This window comes from Solea senegalensis, linkage group LG4 (genome assembly GCF_019176455.1).
Source record: "Solea senegalensis isolate Sse05_10M linkage group LG4, IFAPA_SoseM_1, whole genome shotgun sequence".
Lineage (NCBI taxonomy): Eukaryota > Metazoa > Chordata > Actinopteri > Pleuronectiformes > Soleidae > Solea > Solea senegalensis.
In genome coordinates, this window is record NC_058024.1 from 20,173,690 (window position 1) to 20,198,158 (window position 24,469).

General features: G+C 40.6%; 1 protein-coding gene across 2 annotated transcripts; it reads right to left on the reverse strand.

Moving 5' to 3' along the window:
• Positions 1-7,645: 7,645 nt before the first annotated feature.
• On the reverse strand, positions 7,646-24,465 carry znfx1 (zinc finger, NFX1-type containing 1). Of its 2 annotated transcripts, XM_044023525.1 has the most exons (20): positions 24,276-24,465; positions 24,123-24,206; positions 21,753-22,115; positions 20,940-21,436; positions 20,364-20,598; positions 19,893-20,248; positions 19,628-19,807; positions 18,339-18,445; positions 17,414-17,652; positions 17,182-17,313; positions 16,772-16,920; positions 16,414-16,560; positions 16,202-16,319; positions 15,465-15,694; positions 14,565-14,704; positions 14,024-14,156; positions 13,730-13,897; positions 11,738-11,848; positions 11,466-11,561; positions 7,646-11,315 (listed from the first exon to the last, which is right to left on the reverse strand). In XM_044023525.1, the coding sequence occupies exons 3-20, from the start codon at positions 21,982-21,984 to the stop codon at positions 8,886-8,888; spliced, it is 5,700 nt and encodes a 1,899-aa protein (XP_043879460.1). In that variant the 5' UTR covers positions 21,985-22,115; positions 24,123-24,206; positions 24,276-24,465; the 3' UTR covers positions 7,646-8,885. The 2 variants fall into 2 exon arrangements, with proteins under 2 accessions (XP_043879460.1, XP_043879459.1); XM_044023524.1 differs by having other exon boundaries at positions 24,123-24,465.
• Between the last annotated feature and the right edge of the window lie 4 nt (positions 24,466-24,469).

The window sequence follows — 24,469 nt, forward strand, 5'->3', positions numbered from 1 at the left end:
ATCATTTATACGTGGCGCAGCTTGTATGTACATGACACTTAAATCCCAGTAAGGTCCAACTAAAATAAATGTTACTGCTCCTGCATATCAAACTGTTCTGTGAAATATTTCCATCCAGTGCTGTCACACTCACAGATTTTCCATTCAAGATTATTATGCCACAAGGGATTATTTGTGGATCACTGTATTTATCCAATAAGAAAAGGTTTTGTGTATGTAAAAAACTAACAATTTACATGTTCCCATAAAAGGGAGACTCATTTTTCTACTCTTGCATTTTTGGACTTGTATTTCAAGACATCATAACAATACTTGGATGAACATGAGTGGCTTAATTCAGTAACTATGCTTGGAACATGTTACTGTGTCCAACACATAATAATGATGTGTGTTCTCTGAGCTCTGAGTTTTCACATGCAGCCACGGCTGTGTATGTTCCTGTCATAACCAGCAGTTAAAGGAAACATACGCTATTTCAAGCTTCTCCAATAATTTCATTTCATTTTGATTAGACTTCCACCCTCAGTATTCAGTTTGATTAGTGTTTCACCCTTGGCAGTTCCGCCGTTTATCAAATTCCAAAAAGGAAAAAAGGAAAATGTTGCATATATTTTGGGATAAAGCACAAAAAAAGGAATGAGTGTGCCGCATAACCTCCAGCGACAAACGTGTCCTTTGAGTGGTTACAGTTTTTTTTGTGACTGCAAAAGAGTAATCCCTCACAGTTTCACTAAAACACAAGTTCATGACATAGTGTATTACAAAAAAAAACATCCTTGCGTAGAAATACGAGTAGTTTTCCATTTTAGGAGAACGTGAGCCTCTGTGAGGCACCATTTATTTCGAGAGGTAACACGTGAATGTTAACCTCCAAGTGGTGCACCACTAGAAACTCTACCCCCTGCCTTTGGTGCATGCTTCTATAGTACCAACAGTTTCCCCTGAGTTCAAACAGACCTTTATGCATTTTGAGCTGCTGGCTTTAACATGCTCACTGACTTTCATTACAGCATGCTATAACATGAGCTCGCTGATGGGCTGGCCTCAGGATAAGAGAGCCAATCAATACTGTTAGTGTCTGCCCCCCTCTAATCTCTGTCGCCTATGTTAGCCCTGCTATCTGTAATAGATCTTGTGGATTAGCAGGGTACTCCTCAGGACACTTCTCTTTGCTGAGAACTGGTTGGCCATCAGGACCCATGAGGCCAGACCCAGTCATGCTGATCCGGTGTGAGCCACAGGAGGCGTGCCGGTGGTGGTGGCAAGAGCAATGCATCCACAAAAACAGAGGAGAAGCACAAATATGAGCTTGTGAGACAGAGAAAATGTGAAGGTGCCACAAGGGAGCAAGCGAAGGCAAGAAGGCAACAGAGCAGTTATGACATATGAGAGATTGATAGAGACGGGCAAAGAGAGGAAGGGACGGGCGAAGGAGCAAAGATGTTGGGTAAAGGGAGAGAGCGAGGGGAAGAAGGTAAGAAGGAGAGAGAGTGAGAGAGATAAGCAGAGAGGAGGATAAGCACCGGGCCAGGAAAGGCGAGAGCCCATGTAATTTCTCTAATCCTCCTGGCATTTATACTTTCGCCAGACAGATAATGAAAATGAAAAATAAAATGGAAAACTTCCCCACTCTCGGACGGCGCACAGGATTTTTTTCTTTTTTAATCTGTTGCACTGCTCAACTTTTTTTTTTTTCTCTCTCTTACTCAGGGCCTCAGTGGGTGTGTGCTGAGTGGACAGAATTGCTTCTGTGTTATTACTTAATGTCATGGTAGATGATGTGATCCACTAAGGCTTTGTTCTTTGTCCACAAAGGACGCAGGACGCCAAAGAAGGGCATGATTAATGGGCAGGCGGACAGACAGACAGACAGACAGACAGACAGACATTGATATCTCTCACTTGTGAGCAAGCTGGAGAGAAGGAGTGGAAGTGTATTGTTTACATTTCCAACGCATGGATAATCTTTACCTTTAAGTGTGCTGAGACTTTATCGTCATGAATACTACTCCTTTTATATTAAACACTCTTTTAAATGTTATACTATGAAATATACTTTTAGTGCTTTCTAAGTGCTTCACAAAGCACTTCCTTCTTGTTTTGGAAAAAAAGAAAAAAGGATTTTTTTTAATTTCTTTTTACCACATCACAATTAACCTCAAGTACAGGCAGGTCAGAACAAAGTCATTTCAGTCATTTTCATTTATTTCTACAACTCTGTTGATGCCACTGCCCCAATTCAAGCAGAAAACTCACTCTGTGATTGGCCAATCTAAGAAAGAGATTAATGCCTTTATAAAGCCCAAGGCAAGTGGGTGAAATTGTATAAAAGGCGGTGTACAAAAGCCAGCTGTGCTAACCGCCACTTCATCTCGGCACAATGATCCTTCCAAAGGGTGTGCATGATCAAGAAATCTTTTGGTTGGTTGGCTGCAGCCTTGACGTGTGTTTGTTATAGAAGTCCTTGAAAGTCCTTCAAGGCTTTAATATCAGTGCTGCATGTTTATGGAGCCCGTGGTAGTTTAATTAATTTTCTAACTTTCTGAACCATACACGACGAAAGAATCCACTGTTCAAAAATTCTTCTCAAAAATCAACTTAGAATTTTGAAGTTTGCATGTTCTCCTCGTGTGTTTGGGTTTTCTATTGGCCCTTTTCCACTATGGTCCCAGCTCGCCTCGCCGCGGCACGGTTTAGGTTGGTTTTCCACTACAAAAATAGTACCCTACTCAACGTGGGCGGAGTCAACACTGCGCGGCTGCATGAAACTGCGGTGGCTTCGTTTTACACGCGTCACACACAAACGAGTGACTTGTAAAGCATGAAAATATTTGTTCAGTACTTTCTCCGTGACCGGAGCACAGATTCCGTCTGACACAGTCACTGGACTGAAATACAGCGGCAGGGTTTGTGATGCCGCTCGCGATGAGCGGTGCTGTCGCTAAATACACCAGACTCCTCGGTTAAATATTGAAATTTTAGACATTTCCCTGATAACTGTTGGAGATTAATCCGCGTTTTTAGAATTGTTAAGTCTTTTTAACTGATCTGATGAGGGAGTGAGAACTTTGAATTTCACCAAGCCTGTAGGTAACTGCAGTAACTGTAGATTCCCTGTTGCAGTATCTGTGGTCATATTTTGAACACATCACAGTGACGTAATACCGCACTGTCTGTACAAGACTACCACTTGTTTTACGAGTTTTGTTGACCCCCCACAAATGGCCCCCGTGAGGAGGAGAAAGCTAATGTTATTTACACCCCCCGCCGCCTTTTGCGCAGACATAATGTGAGACAAACAACGCTGAGAGTGGCAGAGCAGCTGATGACTGAACAGATGTTGAAGCAACATATGTGCTAACAGTTGTGCACCGGGGAACCATTCATCATATTTATTGTGCCAACTGCACAATAAATTTGATACCCCCGTTATTGTAGTGTTTTAAAACGTGCCCCTCGTCTCTTCTGTAAACATCAATTTAGCGAGACAGACTTGCGTTCCTTTATTTTTTCAGGAAGCGAGGAAAAATAACATTTTCATGACATCACATTTATACCATCAGTTAAGAATTGGAGTCAGGGAGAGCAGCACTTGGCACAAACAGGAGTAAACATCCAATCTTGGTTTAAGAAATGGAAGAAAAAACATCATTGTTTAAAAGTTGTGAACAAGTGCGAATGCAGGAAACCTAATGAGTGCATCTTTCATTTATTCATTATCTCTTTATCTGCTCATGTAATGGGTACTGGATGCTACCTAAGCATAATCAGATGGTGCTGCAGTGGTGATCAGGTGAGAGAGTGCACTCTGCCAGCGACAGTGCGGTTCTGTCACTAAAGGGACTGACAGAGGGCTTTTGAATGGCTTTTCCCCCAGATCCTGTTTTGCTGTCTTGGCACAATGTAACTATCTGTGCCTTCCCAGCTGTCCAAATTCATTTTCTCTACTCACACAGTGCTTAAAGTGCAGAACATCTCCACTCGGTTAAGAAAATGATCATAGCAAGATGTTCAAACGTCGGTTGATGAAGTTCCACACTAGAACCATTGGCAGACAAGAATGTACTTTTGTATATTTTGTCTATTTATTCATTTAAATCAATATATTCACAGCACTTTTCTAGTCTTGATGACGTCTCAAACGCTGACTATAGTTTTGCCATTCACCATTTCACACACACACACACACACACATTTATATGGGCACATGGTGCAACATTCCATCACATTTACATTACAGCACAGCAGGGGCTGCATGTTTGTTCAAACAGCTTGTTCGCAGCATAACTGTCACCATGGTTATTGCCTGTTTTTCCTTCTTCTATGCATGTTCAATGTAAAAACGACGACCGAAATGAAAATATTTATGGGGCTACATATAGAGTCAGGCTGTCTCAGCCAATGTGGCCCGACAATTTCTAAATAATGTGTTCGAAACCTAGTGCAACCTGGTGGATTCAAGTCTCTGGGACACATCCAGTGTCCTCCTAGTGTCCGTCCCAAGCCTGGAGGTTTGTGTCAAGAAGGACATCTGTCGTAAAATATCTGCCAAATCAGGGAGGGAGAAGCCGAAAGGAAAACGTGTAAAAACCTTAAGGGTGTACTTAAACTTGAAAGTTTTGGCTCTCTGTAAATGTGATCAAACTTAGACAGCCATTCATCATTTCTCAACACTTCTTGTCTTCCCCGTGATAGAGTTGATCTAAGGTGCTGACCTTTTACTCGCACAATTTTATCAAATATCCCCCAGCTTACAAAACACGCCCGGTAAATAAAATAAGGGGAAAGGGCAAGGACAAGAGATAGGAGCAAATCCTTAAAAACAACAAGAGCAAGTGCATCACGGAATAAAGTCCACAGACCTCTAAGAATGCTACATAAAACAGGAGGTCAAGGGCAAACAGCGCTTTCGCAGGAAGCCGTTCCAAATGTGAGCAGCTGCATCTGCTTAAGGTAAAACATAAACAGGAAAATTCTCATTTACTTCAGTTGGCATATAGGACATGCTGTGGCTTTAAACTGTTCTTTCCAGCCACATATATTGCATCACACTCTCTGCTCACTTCATAAACACTGCATAAACACTGGACGGTGGTGGTGAGAAGTGACGATGCTGCCTCCATGTGACAGTTTAAGCACAGGCTGAAGATGGTGGAGTAAAAGCTGAAAAATGAGCAGGATGGAGATAGCATTTAATGTCTAATAATAATAGTAATATTAGTTGTTTTAATAGTAGTAATAAAATAAAAGGAGTAGGCAATTTTTTCCCACCAACTTCAAATTCTGCATTATTCATCACAAATGCAAAGTGGATTAAGTCTACTCATGTGAAAAACACTATACTAATTGATTGATGATTTATTATATTGTGTTTTGTATGCATTTATCTTAAAATTTGCATGCAAAACCTTTCTTTTAATCGATTAATCGAGTAATCAGTGTTCGTCAAACCTGGAAATGATGATGTTCTCGGATGTCTTGTTTTGTCCACAAACCAAACAGATTCAGTTTTTAATGATTTCTTCGTAAATGAATCAAAGAAACGAAGAAAATATTCACATTAAAGACGCTGAAACAATCAGAAATCTTGTTTTAATAGTGAAAAAAAAGCTTCAAACGGATTAATTGATTATCAAAACAGTGGACGATTCATTTAGTAATTCAAATAATTGAGTAATTGTTTCAGCTCTAATGTAAACACATGTAAAGTACGACATACGTAAATGCCTGAATATCTGATTCAAAAAAGTGCTGTATACATTAACATTGACTGACGTTTTTATTAGTAAGACATGGTGCATGTGACAACTCTATCATTTTAGAGGATTATGATTTCATAAACAATTACTCTTTTTAACACTTTACTCTCCCCCTTGCAGTCTTTACCCCAGTCCGAGTGAAATCATCATCTTCTGCTGATTTACCAGCTTCAAAGGGCAGTGACATATGTGTGCTCACCAAAAGTCTCTCTGTATTTGTTAAAAGGATTATTTGACGGTGCACAAATGATGCAGTAACGTGAGTTACGTGCACAAAATAAACACACACAGCGGCAAGGACAGCGTGTGTTCTGGTCTCTGCTAAAACAAATACCCACTCAACCCCTCGGGGCAGATTCAGGTGTGCTACAGTGGCACCAGGGGGAGCTGCATCTTTGCCTAATGTTTTCATTCAATGGAGCACAAAGGTAGTTTGTTTTAGACCTGTCATGGCCTGTTGGGGCTCTGCTTGATGGTGAGATGCCCTAATACATATTGATAATCATACACTGATGGTAATGGTAATAAACCACGTTTGTCACAGTGCACAGGCACGGGAGAGTAGAATGGATTAGCCCAGGTATTATATTCCCTTGCTTGGCCATATTTCAGTGCTGCTCTGTGAAACACCAGGCTGAGCTCATTGCATATTCTGCAAAGCACATGGCATATGGCGTTGTATTAAAAAATTGCAGGTAAATCCAGAATTATGAAGCAGTTGAAGCAACACTTTGGGCCTCATTGCGGCAAAATAACTTAATGTCAGTCACCAATCTAGTTGCAGGTGTTCAGATGAGCAGAGCTCAATTAAACCAAATTGGCTTTCACACAGTTATTCAAATTAGTTTAGAATCAAGCACTCACAAAGTAAATATGCTTACCTGGGCAGAATCGCTCCTTTTCCCTTCAATTCCCACCCTGCCCCCGTATCAAGACACTGTCAAGATGGGAGGAACTGAAATAAAATGAATTTACATTTAAATCAGCCTGGAAGCTGAACCAAAATGTGATCAGGGCCAGTGATTTTCCCACAGCCTTAATCAAAGTTTTGATGTGATGACATGTACATGTCCTGTGAGCAGTTGGCTGGTATCTCATGAGAGGACCATGGTAATAACTTATCAATGCACTGCCCACACTGCAATTAGGCACCAATTAAAACCACAGGTTGTGTGGCTGACATATTACCAAACTCAGAACCTATTAAAAGTTACCGCTCATGTATAGTTGGATGGGCAAGGCCCCTACTGCCCCATCATATCTGCTCACTATATCCCAGAATTAATTTAAAAAAGAAACATATTTTAAATAGTCAATATTGAATCAAGATAAATGACATTGGAGTCTTTTTTTTTTTTTTGAACTTCCGTATTTCCAGATACCTCTTTCCTTTACACCGTTCCTGGTCCAGTGGAGAGGAAGCTCAGTCAAACGACTCCATTCACTTCATATCAAATCAGGTCCATTCTCTCTGCATTTACCTCTGTCTTCTTCACCTGATCCACTGACTGAACTGAAAACACATTATTCAATCAATCTACTTGCACCTCCTTCTCATTTAAACTGCCCATCTCTTTCCATGTTAAACGTTTCAGTCTCCTGTCAGTTTCTTGGTGTGAGGCTTTCTGCTTTCTAGTCGATATGGAACAGTTAAATCCAGGAAGGATATGAAAACCATATTAACTGAGCCCAAATAATCAGTGAACAGGAAAAGAGGAGAGATGCCAACACAAGGTAGAAATGTGGCAAATTTGAAAGTAGACAAGTCAGCGTGGCAGTGTGATGGCAAACAATTAAAACTAAGTTTGTGTTAAAGTCTTATACAGAGTTCAAAGATGACTCAGAAGTGGGTCGATAACACAACACAAAACCCGAATGTGACTGAATGGACTTCAAAATGATTAGATTTTTATTAGGGGTAGATACACAATAAAGAGCAATTACATGGCACATCAAAATACTTTTTTTTCTCAGAGGTATGCAGGGAAATGTCTGGATAATTACATCCCAGTATTTCTAAGATGCAGGAAATAGCTGGCGTGCTGAAATATGTTGCAATTATGCTGTGCACTAGTAAAAGTTAAAAGCAAAATCTCCGTAGCACAACTATGTACACAAACAAATTAACTCTGAAACAAACCTTTCATTTATTATTTATCCAAGACACATGGTTTTCATTGAACGCGAGGAGGCTCAAAGGTAACACGATAACTACCATAAATATTTTGGTTACTGTAAGCAGCAGGGTTATCTTGTGTCTATGACATTGCATCACACAGTTTCTGTCTCCTAAGAGTATCCGGTGTTATGAAAAGACGCTGGACCTAAACAAACTTTGCTGATGAAACACCTCCAAGAGAACATTAATAAGCAAGTTTCTGATCATTTGAAATGCAGCCAACACAATACCAGCATAAGACAAATGTAGAGATGGCATCGATAAGACACTAACTTTAAGACCAAATTACTATAGCATTTGGTTTATTCAACTCTACAAATGGAAGGTTTAAATTCCACCTGGGCACACACGTCTCTCACTATGCTTACATTATTATTCAAAGTATCTGCAAAACTACTCAAGCCTTTATGTTTGTCAGGTTTTGCACCCAATGGTGGGGATTGAAAAGATGGCAGCTTGGCCTGGAAAGCAAAACTATTGTGGCAGAGAGATGTCTCCTCTCTTGGGAATTAAGTCCGTCACCCCTGCTCTTTTCCACCAATTGCCACCAGAGGGCACATTGCCCTCTCTCTCGCACTTGGGTGACGCTCCTCCACTTCCTGCCTCTCTGTTCCACTGGGTCCTCCTGGTCTACAGGATTAGTGAGACAAGCACTGTGCTTCCATCAGAGGTGAACCAACAATGTCTGACGCAGGGGCTGCGCTAAGCTTGATTTGTTTATGATGAATAGATTTCCAGTTCCATTTTTGTTTATTTCCATAGCTTGTTTTGCACTTCATGGTTTGATTAGTTCCAACTTTGTTTGGAACATACTTCGATTAGCAAATAAGTACATTTTCTTTTTTTTCAAGCACATGCATATATATTAGTCATTAGTGAATTATCCTGGAACCACGCTCTTTCCCATGGTGGCATTGTTCCCTCCTTATTCTTGAGTTTTCTTTCTTTCAGAGTTCAAAATTAAGAAGGTTGTTGGCCTCAGACCAAGCAGGATGCAGTGCGCCATCCATTTCTGAAGCCACTTGGTTGCCATCTGCCAATCTATGACTGGCCCCACCAATAGTAGCATCACAATCAGGGCACTGTCGACTCTCCATAGCCCCTCCACACTCCGTTATAAGATAGACATGACCATTAGGGCATTTGTACCAGTGTCCAGCACGTACTTTCATGGCTGAGATGATCATCTTTCTCTCCTCATCACAAATTCCCAAGCCTGGGAGTGGAAGCTTCTTGTTCAGCTCTTTCATGGTTTCCTTCACTCTTCTTTCATCTTGCTCAGTGAATTGGCCAAGCTGTTGTAGAACTTTTCTCATTGTTTGCACCTCAAGCTGCATCGTTCTACCTTGTCCTCTCTTCTCTGCTTCATGACAACGGATGTTGAGTTCAGCAAGAAACGTGAGCCTCTGTAACTGTCTCTCCAAATCATAGACCTGCTGTTCTGTAAAATGTTGGTTGTGGTAATACAGCCAGATTACAAACTGTTCAGCATCCATTGTAAACATGGAACTTTGGTTCTCTGACATGTTTTCTGTTTTCTCAATGAGCTCCGTAACTCTTGTTAAGAAAGCCATCTTATGTTCTAGCACCCACAGATCTTTTGCTGTGAGACGAGGCTTTTCCAACATGTCACTGATGTCCTTGTATTGCTGAAGACTTCTAGAGGTGGCAAGTCTTTCCTCCCACTGTTGATTAAGAGCCTCCCTGTGCTTTTCAGTATCTTTAGCATTTCCATTTATCTTCATCTTTACCAACTCAATCTCAGCCAGACTGTGGTTGATGTGAGCTCCATATCGAAGGTTTTTGCGGACTGGAGTCCGACACTTGGGGCATTCCTTTAGTTTAATGGCCACCTCTTCCTCAGTAGCCACCTTGTTGTCATCCATTCCCATGAACTTGTCCATGGCTGTGTATTCAAAGATGTGTCCACAGTCCTCTAGTTGAATAAAGTGAGCCTCAGGGTCATCCTCAGTCCCAAAGAGAATCTCTGTGACCTCATCATGGTTACAGATGCGGCATTTGCTGGGACATTTGTCTCCACACAGGCCTATGCATGGATGGCCACACTTCAGGGTTTTGCCACAGGGTTGGGTGCAAGGTGGACGATCACATGGCTCACTGCAAAGCCTTCTGCATCTATGATGAGGGCAATGCCAGGAACAGGGCTCAGTGCATGGAGTACAGGACTGCCCACAACTCTTCTTACACTGACTGTGGACGCAACAATTCTCACATGGTCTCTGACAAGGGGAACCCTCTTGAAAGCAGGGCTGCTTGGAGTTGTGAGAGCACACCAGGAGACGCTCACACTTGTGATAACATGGAATATGGAAGCGTCCCTGATAACACTTCACACAGCTACCTTGACAGAAGTGGCCACATTTTAGCTGATGCTTACATCGGGTCCTACAGACAGGCTCCTCTATCACTGTTTTGTAAAAACAAGCATCCTGCTGGCTGTGGCCACACTTGAGTACAAGGGAGACCTTTGCCATACACGTACTAGTGCATGGCTCCCCGCAGGTGGATTTACATGGATGACCACAACTGAGCATTTTCTGACAAGGCTCCTTGCATTTAAATGTTTCTGGATCCTGGTGGCAAGGAACAATCTGAGGGTGTTGACACTGGGGTATGATCTTCTGAACCTTCACTGGACATTGCTTTGGGCATTCTCTGTAACACACAAGTGGGCACTTGTGACTGAGATCACATAAAGTCTTCTGACACTGTTTGGCACACTTGTACTTCTTGTGCTCAGGGTCATAGGGGTGGCAGACACTTGCGCAAACATGGCCACAATCCAAACGGAATTGGCAAGGCTGAGTGCAGCCACCCTCTGGTGCTTGTTTGAAGTCCTCACCACAAGTAGCCTTTATCTGCCGATCTGGATGATTCTGACAGCACAGGGTCAGAGCCTCACCGATCTGCTTTTTCTCTCGCAACGTATGAAAGATGTTGGTCCACAGTTTGACACGGGAAAGTGTTGCACTGTTACCAATACAGTAGAGACCTTTCTTGGCACGGGACAAGGCTACACAGACACGATTGGGGATGCTCAAAAAGCCAACTTTACCATGGTGGTTGCTTCGGACCAGAGACAACAAGATAATATCATTCTCTTCCCCCTGGTACTTGTCTACTACATGCACTCTGACACCTAGGAACTGGCTAGCAGGCATAAGTTTGCGCAGACAGTGGAACTGGCTAGTATAGGTTGTAAGGATGGTAATTTGCTCTGGTTTGTATTCTTGGAGGAGAAGATAGCGGCACAGAGCGACCACAAACATGGCCTCATGTAGGTTCTGGTGGCTTTTCCCATCTTTCATTTCTTCGAGATGGTTGTGCTCCACAAAGAATAGATTGGTATTAAGCCCCTGAAAGACAACATATTCTTGGTAACTCTGGTAATTACAATATTTAATATTCTTATTTTTGTATACCAAGTCCAAGTTTTTTCTTTCCATGCAGGCAAGTAAACAGATATACACTATGAAAAACAGGCAAGTAGAAGATGAAATACACACCTTAATGTCTTCATAGTCCAACACAGAGGAATGGTTTTCCAGTGTTTTGTAGATGTGGGGGGTCAGAAGACGAGCAATATCTGGCCTCATACGATGCTGTCAAACAAAAGAAATTATTTATGAAAATATTATTATCATTATATACAGAGCTATACACGTACAAGTGTAATGAATTTAACTTGTCTTTAATTGCTTGTCAAAGTTGTCTACATTTTACTGAGTGACAGATCGTGCAATAGATAATAGAAACAATTTAAAAACTGAACACATACCTGGTAGTTGAGCCTGACATAAGGAATTCCCATATTCACCATTCTTTCAAACATGGAGATTTCCAGGTTGAAGTTCCTAGCAAGTTCATACACTGTTGCACTGGGGTGTAGCTAAAGGGAGAAATCACAGTTTTGTCACTTATTATTTTTGAGGAATATTTTGTGTGGTATAATGGCCGAGGTTTTTTTAACGATTAATATGGCACTTTAGATAACGTTTAATTGAAAATTGAAATGACCCATTTCTGACCTGAAACAAGCTGATTTACTGCTTTTTGCCTTCTCCCACCCAGTGGTGATCAAATTAACCTTCTGAGTTTACTGAAGTGAATCTTGCTTGATTGTGTTAATGAATGAATAATGCATCACCATGTAAGAGAAGTAGTATTAAAGAGATGACTGTCATGGTCATGCGCTTAGAGTCATCACTCCAACTGCAGTTCTGCAAATGCTAGTGAACACCTTCACAGAGGAAATAACTTTTGATAGAGTAGCATGTCCAGACAGGATAAACTATATATTGCAATGTGTTTCTGTTTTGTTATTGATGGGAATAAAGAATGTATGCAAATGCACTCTAACTCACTTTCTGTTGTTGTCCTGTTACATTTTTGGCTGATTTGCGTGTGCGTGTGTGTGTGCAAGTGCATGTGTACAAGCCTGTCTGTGCTCAAGTGTGTGCGTGTCTGTGTACACGTGTGTGTATACACACCTAATTTAGCCACAGGATAGAACAGTGTGATTGTGAGTGTATGTGGGAGGGGTGTGGGGGAGGAAAGGCAAATTATATTATTAATGAGGAGCATTGTGTTCTGCTCGTTTCAACACCAAACCTTGGATTAATGAACGGCACAAAATGCCAAAGCTTATTTTACTCAAAGTGTTATCAAACCACCTCCATTACATGTACATACTAAACTTGGGTTCCACAAGAACAAAGCTCTGAACGGGTGTTCATAACGTCTAAATAAGTACTCAAATGGTTTGAAACTCATAATAAACAGAGTAATCCATAATTTTGTATTTAGAATAATTCATCTTGTTAAATACTCCAGAAATACAATAAATCAGAGATACCACAATATTGATTGCATTATTTTCCAGCTGTAGTCTTCATGTACTGGTACATTAAACTGGACCCACCTCAGGTAGTCATGAATAACTTTTATATTTATCTAATTTATCTGTATAACATGGCCATTGATTTCTAAGCCAAAGTTACAAAAAAGGCAATTTTCAAGTCAAACTCTATTTTATATTCCATTCTCAGTCATGCCGAACCTTCAGGACGAATAAAGAAGTCAGATTTTGTTTTTATAGTCAAACACTTGCATAAATCCATGAATAAACACAGTGCAATGAGTAAATATTAGGAGAAGAGCAGACATAAGTTATACAACCAGGAGAGACCAGGTCGGAATACTGAGATGTGTGATAGAACTGTGTGTAGTTGTGATTGCATCCTGCAGATTGCTAGACAGGCTGCCTGGCCATATGTCCTTGGCAGGCCCTGACAAGTTCCTGTAATAGTCTACTGATTTCCAGCATACAACTCCTCACTGTTCTCTTATCATGTCTGGCGTGGGGTGTTTTATTTTACTTGTCCGGCATCTATTTCCCTCACAGCAACACACACAAACCTATAAAATACTGACATCACATGAATGTACAAATCCCTTTAACTCTTTATGACATGAAATTGACATCCATCCATTCATCTTCAAGTGCTAGGGGTGCTGTTCCAATCTCAGCTGAGATAGGGGCGATAGGTGGAGAACACCCTGGACAGATCGCCAGTCCATCACAGGGCCACATGTAGAGACAAACAACCATTCACACTCACATTCACACCTACGGTGAATTTAGAGTGTCCAATTTACCTAATCGCCATATTGGACTGACCAAATCCACTGGCATACACATGCTGTACCTGCGACACAGTTTAATGACATTTCGTGGGACATTAAGCTATCTGACTGTGTAAGCTCTTACCTGCTGGTGGTCTCCAATGAGGATGAGATGTTGACACGCTTGGCTCAGTGTGGTGATAGTGTGGGCCTCGAAAACCTGTGCAGCCTCCTCTACAATGACCAGACGTGGACGCACTTGCTGTAGAACTGAACGATATTTGGCTGCCCCTGTTGTTGTCATGCCGATTACCTACGAACAAGATGCAGTATACGTTTATCTTCCTCGCGTGAAACTGTTCTGAACATGAATGTTTGGAGATAAAAGTGCTATATAAATAACTCATGGAGTATATCCATTCTTTCAATTATACAGTACCGTGGCTTTCTTGAGGAGAAAGAGGTCCTCATGTTGTCGTACTTCGGCCAGTCTTTCCACTGCATTCTGATAGGCCTCTTCAGTCCCTACCGCTTTGGTGTTAAGGTCTTTTCTGTAGCGTGCCACCCACAAACTGCAGACAAAATGTAAATAATAGTGAAACACTGTGAAACCTATCTCATTATGTGTCTGTGTATTTTAGTTAAAAGTAATAGCACTATAATGTTCTCTAATTTTTGATTTTTTGTGATAAAAGTTCCGTTTTGGCTCTCTGAGGTCAGAGGATCCTCTGGGATACATTTTAATGATGATTAGTGGATGCAAATATACACACTGGGAATAGACTACTTATACCAGGCCAAAGGTTGTTTGGGGGGGATGAGAGGAACAGAGCAAGAAAAATCCAAATGTTGGGGAAGGAAGACAGAAACATAAAAAAGCTATGTGATGGAAAGGTAATGCTGAAAAAAGGATCATATATAGTAGATAGAGAAAGAAGGAAAGAAAAGTGACACACAGAAAAACACAGAAACAAACCTACCGATAGAGTCTCCATCTGTCTGGCAGAGTAAGGGCCCAAACATCGGAGACCTTATCTGCCTCCTCGTCAGTCATGGCTGAGCTTTGCTGTAGCTCTCTTTTGATTTTGCGCATCAGCTTTTTCTTCTGTTCCCGTTGCATCTGCATAGATCAGGTTAATGCATTTAGTTATTTTGTTTGTTGCTCTGCAATTGATTATGGATGGTCCAATCTCTTAGTGTATTCCAGGTCAAAAATAACATCATATGATAAGTAATCATTAAATTTGTAGTTTGAAGTGAGAGATGGGATGACAGACACAAAATAGTGTGTGTACCTATGACAGGGAGTCATGCGGTGCAAAGGGATTTATAGTGTAGAAGTGGTTTTAGTTTTTTGAAGACATTCTCAGATTCACAAACTATTCCAGAAACACAACAAACTGTACTTATATTATGATATTAGTAATACTTGTTGTAGGGCTATTAAATTGAGTTCCATGTTTGTCCTATTTTCGGCATACCTGGTGGTAGAGACATACAGGAATTAGGCATTATATGCATGTGCTTAAGGCCACTAATTAAGTTATAGAGCTATGTGTTTTTGCTGAGTGGCGATATGAGACACAGTCCGGGCAATGGTTTGGGGCAAATCCCTCAACAGTTGGTGGCAGTAATGTGTCGAGAAATGAACACACAAGACTGCTAACAAGCAGACTTGGTTTTTCAGATTATTTGTGTGTGAGGACACATTTGTTACACCTCAGGGATACAGAAAAAAATGAATATGTATCTGTAACCTATGAAGATCTGGTTGGTTCACACTCCTCTCATAAAGTGTTCCAAATCGTTTTTTACTGCTGAAACATTAAACTCATGAAACTCTTTACATTCTCCACATGACATGATCTTTGTAATTTTACCTCCCATTCATCCTCACGCTGCTCAGTCTGTATTTCATCTTTCTCCAGGTTCATAGCCAGCATCAATTCTTCTACTTCTCTGACAGCTGACTTCATGTTTCCCTTCTTCCCATGATCTCTATCACCTCTGGGACTAATGTCGTCGTCAATTATCCGCTCTGCCTGGATCAGATCTGCCTCCTCTGTGATTTCAATGAGTTCCTCTTTTTCCAGTTCCATCTCTTCCTCATCTAAGGTGTAGCAAAACACAAGAGTTCATTCACTCAGACAGAATTATACTTATAGTAACTTGAGCTAGACTGGGGTCTGACTGTCATTCATTTCTTCCAAATGAAATCTAGCTACATATCCACATTTCATTTAAATAAAGAATTATTAAAATTAAAATGATGCAATATTTTCTCTGTCTTTTACAGTATATCAGGATGTAATAATGTTAAATGTCTGCTATTTTGAGTTCTCTCTCTCCTTTGATAATATAACACTTTAACGTGGTCATCTTCAAGTGCATCTCAGTTAGGGCGTAGTAAAACAACCCTAGATGTTCTATTATAATTGCAGTAATATGAATATTTAAATTATCCTAAACCTACTTTCATTTGACTGTGTAGAAAAGTTTAAAGATTAAACTTTGTATTGATAAAAAAAAGAAAGGAAATTTTCAAATGCTGTTCACACAATGAAAAGAAAGCAACTATGAGATCCTCCTTCGGTGGAGCGCTGCTTCAAAGCCTTACCCTCATTTTCATTTGCATTCTCTGTCTCCCTCTGCAGGAAGACGATGGAGCCCACACCCAACCACTCCATGATCGGACTGAACCTCTGATTTAAGGACTCACAGACTTGTTGCGCAATCTAGTAAATTCATACACATAACATGATGAGTCAGTGCTATGTTCGGGTTTTTCTAGAACATAAAAATGAAATGTTTTGGATCACTGTGACTCACATAATTTGGCCTATGCAGACCAGCCCAGTGTGTATTTGACATGAATTCCTGTAGGAAGTTTTCATGCAGGATGCCTTTCCAGGAACACTCCAGCTTTGCACAGTCACTCTCGATCTTCCTCTCCTCTTCATGAAGCTGCTTAAAAATCTGTTGAACAGGTCATAGGTAAAAATTGATTTGTGGGAGAAATGTGTGTCATATAAAATATGCAGTAATAGGTTCAATTATTAGAGGCTGTTTAAGCTTTTTGTATCCTTCCATACATAATTAAGACTTTGCTATGCATGAGGAAAACACGTGTCAATCAACTTGAATGATCAAGGTAAGACACAAGACATAGATTGTAGCATGAGTTCACCTCTTTAAATGCTATACGCAGGTGAGGCGGCAGTGAACGTTTGAAGATATCAGAGCGACTGATCTCCCTCAGATTGAAATGCTTTAGGATCTCACTGTTGCTCCGACCTCCTACTCTCACGATGCCCTTTTTCAGGAATTTGTGTATACCTTTTAGAGGCAGAGGACAAACAAATACTCATCACATCCCTTGAAATAGACAAATAGTCCTTTACACTACACAGAGCAAGACACATCACTAAAACATGAAAAAAAGGCTTCTGTGGCACAGTAAAACAAACCTGCCAAGAGTTATTTGCCTTGTGAACAGATGCACACCTTTTTTTGACAAGAGTCCTGGCTGACGTCATTTACCAAACCATTCAAACAAAATATACAATACGTCTGATATAAATGGACATCATTGCTTACCTTCAAGAAACTGATCCAGAGCATGGTTAGTATAACACACTACCAGTACTGTACTGTTTCCATTTTCATCCCTCCAAAGATCCTGATTGGTCAACAGAGCTTGTGCAATCTTAAGACCAACGTGTGTTTTTCCTGAGAAAATCAAGTAAGGATGTTTTTTTGTCATTGTTCAAATATGCATCATACATAGTTCATGTATTAATTGAGGTTCTTCCAAGAATGGCTTTCTAACCAGTGCCAGGAGGTCCCTGAATGATGGCCAGTTCCTGTGTGAGGGCCAGCTTTAGAGCTTTCATCTGAGACTCATCAAGCCCCAACTTCTCCATTTCGGGCCAGTGTTCTGCCTTCAGGCTGTGAAAGGGCGGCATGCTTTTCTGATATTTAGGTTCAGCAATCGACGACAGGTCATACATATCTCTTCTTTGCAGATAAGCTGGGGGTCGCACATCGGTCCTGCACTCCACAATGTTCCTGAAGTTATGCAATGAAATTGTATCAGTCAAAAACATTGTTCGCCCAAATTAAAACCCCAGAGTGGGGCAACTTGAGAATCAATTACCTGGAGCCTGAAAAGAAAAACGAATACACTGGCAAACGTTTTTCTAGATGTTTATGTTATTCATTTAGGTAGATGTAATTGTTCCGGATGCAACAGTTAATTAATTATTCAATTATGACTACTGACTACTTAAGATATCAGCAATTATTTTACTCACTTTTTACTATTTCAAATGAAAATAACGACATTTGAGGACTTAATTTTGAGGGGTTTTTTTTGTAAACACTAATCAATATTATTTTCCATTTTCTAACTAAAAAATGATTAGTTGATCAAACATACCAACAGATTAACCAATCATGAAAATAATAATACTAATTTGTTTGTCAACTAGTTGCTCTGAAGAAAACAATTTCTTGTGTTGTTTCCGTTTGTAAGAGACAAGAGTCTGAGAGACATATTGAGCACTGCATTACTTTGTGATTTCTGTGAATACACATAATCACAGAAACATTAAACATTACAATTGCATTAAAAGTGCAATTACTGAACTTGCTTTGTACAATGCCTCCTCCTGCTGCCCTTTCAAAAATCCACGTGAACTTGTTCTGTGGGAATACATCTTAAACTTCTCCACAGAACACAGGCATGCACATACCTCTGGAAAGGCAGCTCGTCCTCCCGCTGCTCCTGAAGGCCCTCCAAAACGTACCTATAGGCCTCAAAGTAGGCTGTGCTCTCGACCATAAGGAACACTTGATTGTCCTGTTGAACAGAGTTAGTTTAACTTTACTTATGTTTAATGTTACTGGTCCCTAAAGATGAAAACAAATCTAATTTAAAAAAAAAGGTGTAGCATGGCAGTTGGTACCTCACAGTTAGAATGTTCTTGCTTTGATCGGGACCCTACTATACAATAATTTTGCATGTTTGTGTGTTCTCCCTATGTCTGTGTGTTGTTTACGTTTGTATATACAGTATATGGACTGCTGAAATGTACCCAGCTGAATATCAGCTGAAATTGGCTCTAGCTCCTGTGGTGGAAATTGCCTGATTGTCCGATGGAGAGGAGAAATAAAGAATCTCTGAAAAGAAGTTGTCTTTGTGTCATTTATTGCTGCATCAAGGAGCCAGTTTAGCAGGGTCTACATAGATGTCTGCAAAAGTAGCTCAAAGTAAGTGAGTTGTGTTGAGTTATATAGAGGACGAGGACGAGTTAGAGAGGAAGTCAATGGTAAGGGAAATGAGGAAGATAATGAAGAGGAAAGGTAAGCGAGGAAGACGATGGTGAAAGTAATGAGGAAGACGGTGAAGAGGAGCTCGCAAAGCCGTAGGCTGAAGAGATAAGGAACAAAGGAAAAAGGGAGTTTGTGTGCAGCTGATGGTGTGCGTGTGTCCAAGAATCTGTGCATGTGGTTATCTTGTGAAGATGTGGGAGAAAATGAGTGTGGGAACGGGTGCTTCTTATGCAGACATTGCATAGGCATTGCATAGGCAAAGGGTACTAATATTAGTACTCTCTAAATGACACTCCAATGTGGTATATAGATCATTTAAACTTTGTTCTGGGATCCGTTTCATATGCAACCACAGTTACCACAACCACATATACTAAAAGTCACACTGGTGGACATCTACTGTAAATACACTGACTTACCAGTTTGTAATAACTCAACCGGCCTGGAATAATTCCTATAGTGTTTTCAATTACTATATATTTGACATTGTATATAGTCTACAGTATGTTATAATTTGCAGTGGCTTAAAAGAGGCATCAGGTTAATAGTAATTTTAAAGCTTGCAGGTTGTGCTGCTCCAGACTTGTGAGAAGTTACAATGATGGACAGCTGTATTGTTTTGTCCACCCCATTAATACAAGTGAGAGACGTACAAACGATCAATTTTTTCATTAAAAAAAACACTGTGGCACAAAATGTACTGCCCCACCTCGAGTCCAGCCAGCTGGAATCTGCTTCTTTCGGTAAAAGTAACCAGGACCCGTCCTTTTTGCAGTTGTTTGGGGTCACGGTCTGAAACTGTGGCAAACAGTAGACTCTGAAAGTTATCACAGGACAAGCAGATCAAGGAACCATAGATGAGCCTCTTGGAATTCTCCCAGCGCACAAACTGTACAAAGGATGAAAGAAATAAAGTTAGAGTTATACGAGTACATAATATTGGGACAAGCATTCACATCAATCCGGAGACTGACCTTAAGTGGCTTAATATCAAACTGGACCGTGTAGGCAAGGCCTGTGTGTGTGCATTTGCGCCCCAACAACTGTGCATTAAAGTATACAAGGATATCATCATGGCGCTTTGCTTTCAAAGCTTCATCAGTGTATCCTTGATCCGTTTTTAGCCAGACTAATTGCTGGACTGCATCTCTGAGTGGCTGAACAAAGTCCTCTCTCAGTAGCCGAAAGTGGGTGTCAAGGTAGATGTGGGTTTGTTTGAAGGGCCGAGAGACGAAATTGGGTCTCAGGAAGGGCCTGAAGTCCTGCCGAAACTCCTCAGGATGTGGGTAGATGGGTATGGTGCGGAAATCTTGCTGTGTCCCTTCTTCATCTGAGTATGAAGAAAAAATGTGTGTCAGTTACTCATACATCTATAGTGCTTGTTTTTGTTTTTCTTCACCTTGCTGACTTTAGGGAACAACAAGCTGTTCAAAACAAATATTTACCTGCGTTATCTTGACCATTACTTAGGAGGGAATAGGTGTCCCTGTCTGAACGGAGAGTTCCGTCCCTAGATTTCTCCTGGAGGTGAAGGACCAGACTCTGAAGATCCTTCACCGTTTCCTCTATTTGAGGCTGAATGTCCACTCCCGATGCACTCAGGTTGTTCATGGAGGCTTGGAGCAGCGTCAGTAGCAAACTCACTGCCTGAACTGAGCTGGCAGGGAAGGTGCTAAGTACCTAACAAACATATGTTCAATACAGTTAGTTAAAGTAATACTCTACTAATTACAGAAAGGTCAACAACTAGTTTATGAGTTGGTAATAGAAAGAGTAACACAAGCCAAAATCAATATTTCTATTTATCTTAAGAAGCGGTTGAAAAAGCTTATTTCTGTATTTGTGTTTTGATCTTTAAAACACAAATGATCAAGATTGTGGTCTTAGATTAGCTAAAACACCAGTGGCATAGAAAAAGGTGATCACAAGGTGGTCACAAATTCTAAGAATTAAATATTTAATATTTGTCATGTTTTTCTTCATTAGTTATCTGGTTTCCATAGATGCGTTCTTCATTTTACCTGATGGAGAAGAGTGAGGATGTTTTCTAGATGCTGAGGGTACTTTTCCCTGCGGAGAGGGTTGAACTCTGACACCATGCCAGCCAGATAGTGGGGCAGAGTGGTGCGGAAGAACAAAGAATCCTTTATGAGGCTAGCCAGGTGCTGCAGGGTCCCTCTCTCTGCTTGTGATTTGAAGGCTTTACTCATCACCAGGCAGAGGAGTTCGACAAGGTCCTGTCTCATTTCTGTTGCACACAGGTGATCTTGCAGAGCAGGGGATGATGAGAGAGTGATGGCCACCACAGATGGGTCTTCTCCAGAGAGTTCTTCTAGTGTTTTGTAGCCCAGACGACTGCCCCTTGGTGCCCTAACACCACTAGTAGACTGTGATCTCCCTCCATTGCTTATCTGTCTATCTCTCGAACCAGTTCTTCTGTGACCTCCTAGTGCTCTTCTCCCATCCACACTTTGCCCTCTCTCTGCACCCCCTGCTCCACCTCTCTGTCGCTCTGCACCACCCACTCCACCTCTCTGTCGCTCTGCACCCCCTGCTCCACCTCTCTGTCGCCTGCACCACCCACTCCACCTCTGTCGCCTGCACCACCCACCCACTGCACCACCCACTCCACTACTATGTCTCTGCACCACCCACTCCACCCCTATGTCTCTCTGCACCACCCACTCCACTACACCACTCCACCTCTATGTCTCTCTGCACCACCCCCTCCACCTCTATGTGTCTGTGCACCACCCATTCTCTGTCGCTCTGCACCACCCACTCCACCTCTCTGTCGCTCTGCACCACCCACTCCACTCTCTGTCGCTCTGCACCACCCACTCCACCTCTCTGTCGCTCTGCACGCCCCGCTCCACCTACATTTGCTCCCCCCTTAATCGCTCCTCCTGCATACCTGTCTCCTCCTCTCCCGAATTCTAAACGTCCTCCTCTTCCCCTGTCTCCCCAATATAATCCTTCACGTCGCTCCTCCATTTCTAGCCCTGCACTTCTTCTGCCCTCTTGCTCTCTGGCAGTGGCTGCCCGTGTGTCCGTGGCTTTTCTCATGTATATTGTTTTTACTTGAATGCCATTTATACTGTCACCAGTATTAGGTCCTCTTCTCTGGTTTGTGAAAGTCAGTTTTTCCAATGGCTTGCATGTGGCAGTTGTTGAAAATTGGGCAAGTTTTCTGGTTTCTGCAAGGGGCAAGAAATTAGACAATGAAAGTGAAAATAGCACACAAGCACAGGCAATTTGATTTATTAGTGTTTATATAGTGTTGGAGTACGATAAAAAGGGATGACCTCAGTCATCACTCAGTTGTGCTTATTTAGCTCATGGTAGACTGTTTCCACATGAGACGTGATCACAGGGGCATAATTAATGTGATTGGTAACATCTACGTTTACCTGTGTTATTATTTCATGTTAAAATGGTACCTAAGGACCCATTTTGGCATGTTTTGGCAGGTGCTACTGATCACATTGCCAGTGACCCTGTTCCGTTCATATACTGTCAGTCAAGACACCCTTTCACAGCCAAAGCAAAGCTATACATGGATAAAAAAAATTGTGAACGCAATTAAGCAATTGAATATAGAATAAGCTAAGCCGTTTTGGCTTATAAGTACATATTTACAATTTACCGCATACATTCTCAGTTTCAAAGGGAACTTTCCACAATAAACTCTCACTGTTGGGTCTGTGACTTGATATTATTTCAGATGACCACATACTTTTTCATACTTTTTTGGGACACTGATCATTGTTTATTGTTAACTATAAATTATCTATATAGTTTACATTATATAGATAATTGTAAGCTATATAATGTAATGCTTCGCCACTGTCTGGTCATCAGTCTTTGGCTGAAAAACACACTAACTACTGCGTACTTATTACTGTCATGCTGAGGAAGGTAGCCTCTGTGCCACGATCAGGGAAAACCGTTGACTTTGATCACTAATCACTCCTAATCAGAGAGGGCGCCTTCCCTCAAAAAACACACCTTCATTTTATTATCTCAGTACTTTTTCAGACAGGCTCAATTACCATAGGCCTATTGCCGATTAAAAAAAAAAAAAAACTGGTTAATTTTTGTACCCAAATGTTTAAATGCACTTACTGTAAGTCGCTTTGGATAAAAGCGTCAGCCAAATGACATGTAATGTAATGTAATGTAATGTAAATGTATAAGCGTATTTCTAGGAATACATGAAACAAGTAGACTAATCAACTGAATCTTATTTAAACCACATTTCCTCTCAAACTATATACTGTAATATCTGATCGATAAGTGATATGTCCTGTACAAGAAGAACATTTATAATTTTAATCTCACGACGTGTTTATATGAAACTTCAGATGTCCCAGCTTTTCGCCAACACTTAAACGCAGCATGAGCTGGAAACAGAAACACAGCTCTTCGAATCGCGTCCTGCGATTCGTGCACATTATACACTTGACTGTTAATAAATCCAATCTAATGCCACACGCAGTTAAGACCTTTATGTATACGTTTGTATATATTTTCGTGGAATTTTACGTTTATATATATTTTCGTGGAATTTTGTGCATATAAACGGATCAGATGTGAGCAAACATATCTTGCCTGTTCAAAAATCCTTGTCATAATATAATATCAATATCAAATATATCATGAATACATTTGTAACCATTTGAGTGTAATTCATCAACAGTACGCCCTCTACAGGAGACACACTGTCTGTCACAGTACCTACAGAGTACTGTAGGTTTCTTTTCACTCGAAAGGACTTAGACCACAAAATGTCTTTTACCAGGAATATAACAACAACAATAATCATAATATGCACAATAATATGTATATTCTTGCAATGTATATACATTATATATGTATGTATATGTATATATATATATAGAATATTATATATTAATATATATAGCATATTATATATGTGTATATATTTATATATGTATATACATATGTATATATATAATATGCAATAAGCTTCCATGTCGTTTAATTCTCAGTGACAATCTTTTTTTAAATCTAGGATATACATAATATAATCTTTGTTGTTATTCCAACACACACAATTGTACAGTGAAACAAGATGAGGTTGGACAAAGTAGATAAATAAATAAGAAATGAGATTTAGTTATACACATACACACATATATACATATATATAGGAAATAGGAAAATAAATAAAGAAACGTTACCTGGACAGAATAGTTCCACTTGAAATCAATGATGCAGATTTGCCAGCAGTGTGATGAGAGCTTGAGCTGCCATGCACTGACCGTCTAGAACAGGAAACCGCACTTTTAAAGGTCTCTTTTCAGTTTCGTTTTCGTTTCCGACCAAATACCTACCTGTCATCATGAAGCACACACCCAATCCTGACTAAGAGATGCATGAGTCAACAACATGCACATTGTTATTGAGTACTGCGTTGAATAACACATGCAGGTGACACACAAAAAAATACATTTTATAAAAATGAAGGACTATAATTTAGTTTCATTATCTGAGTAGTTATTGTTGTACTGTCCAGACACCTCCTGCT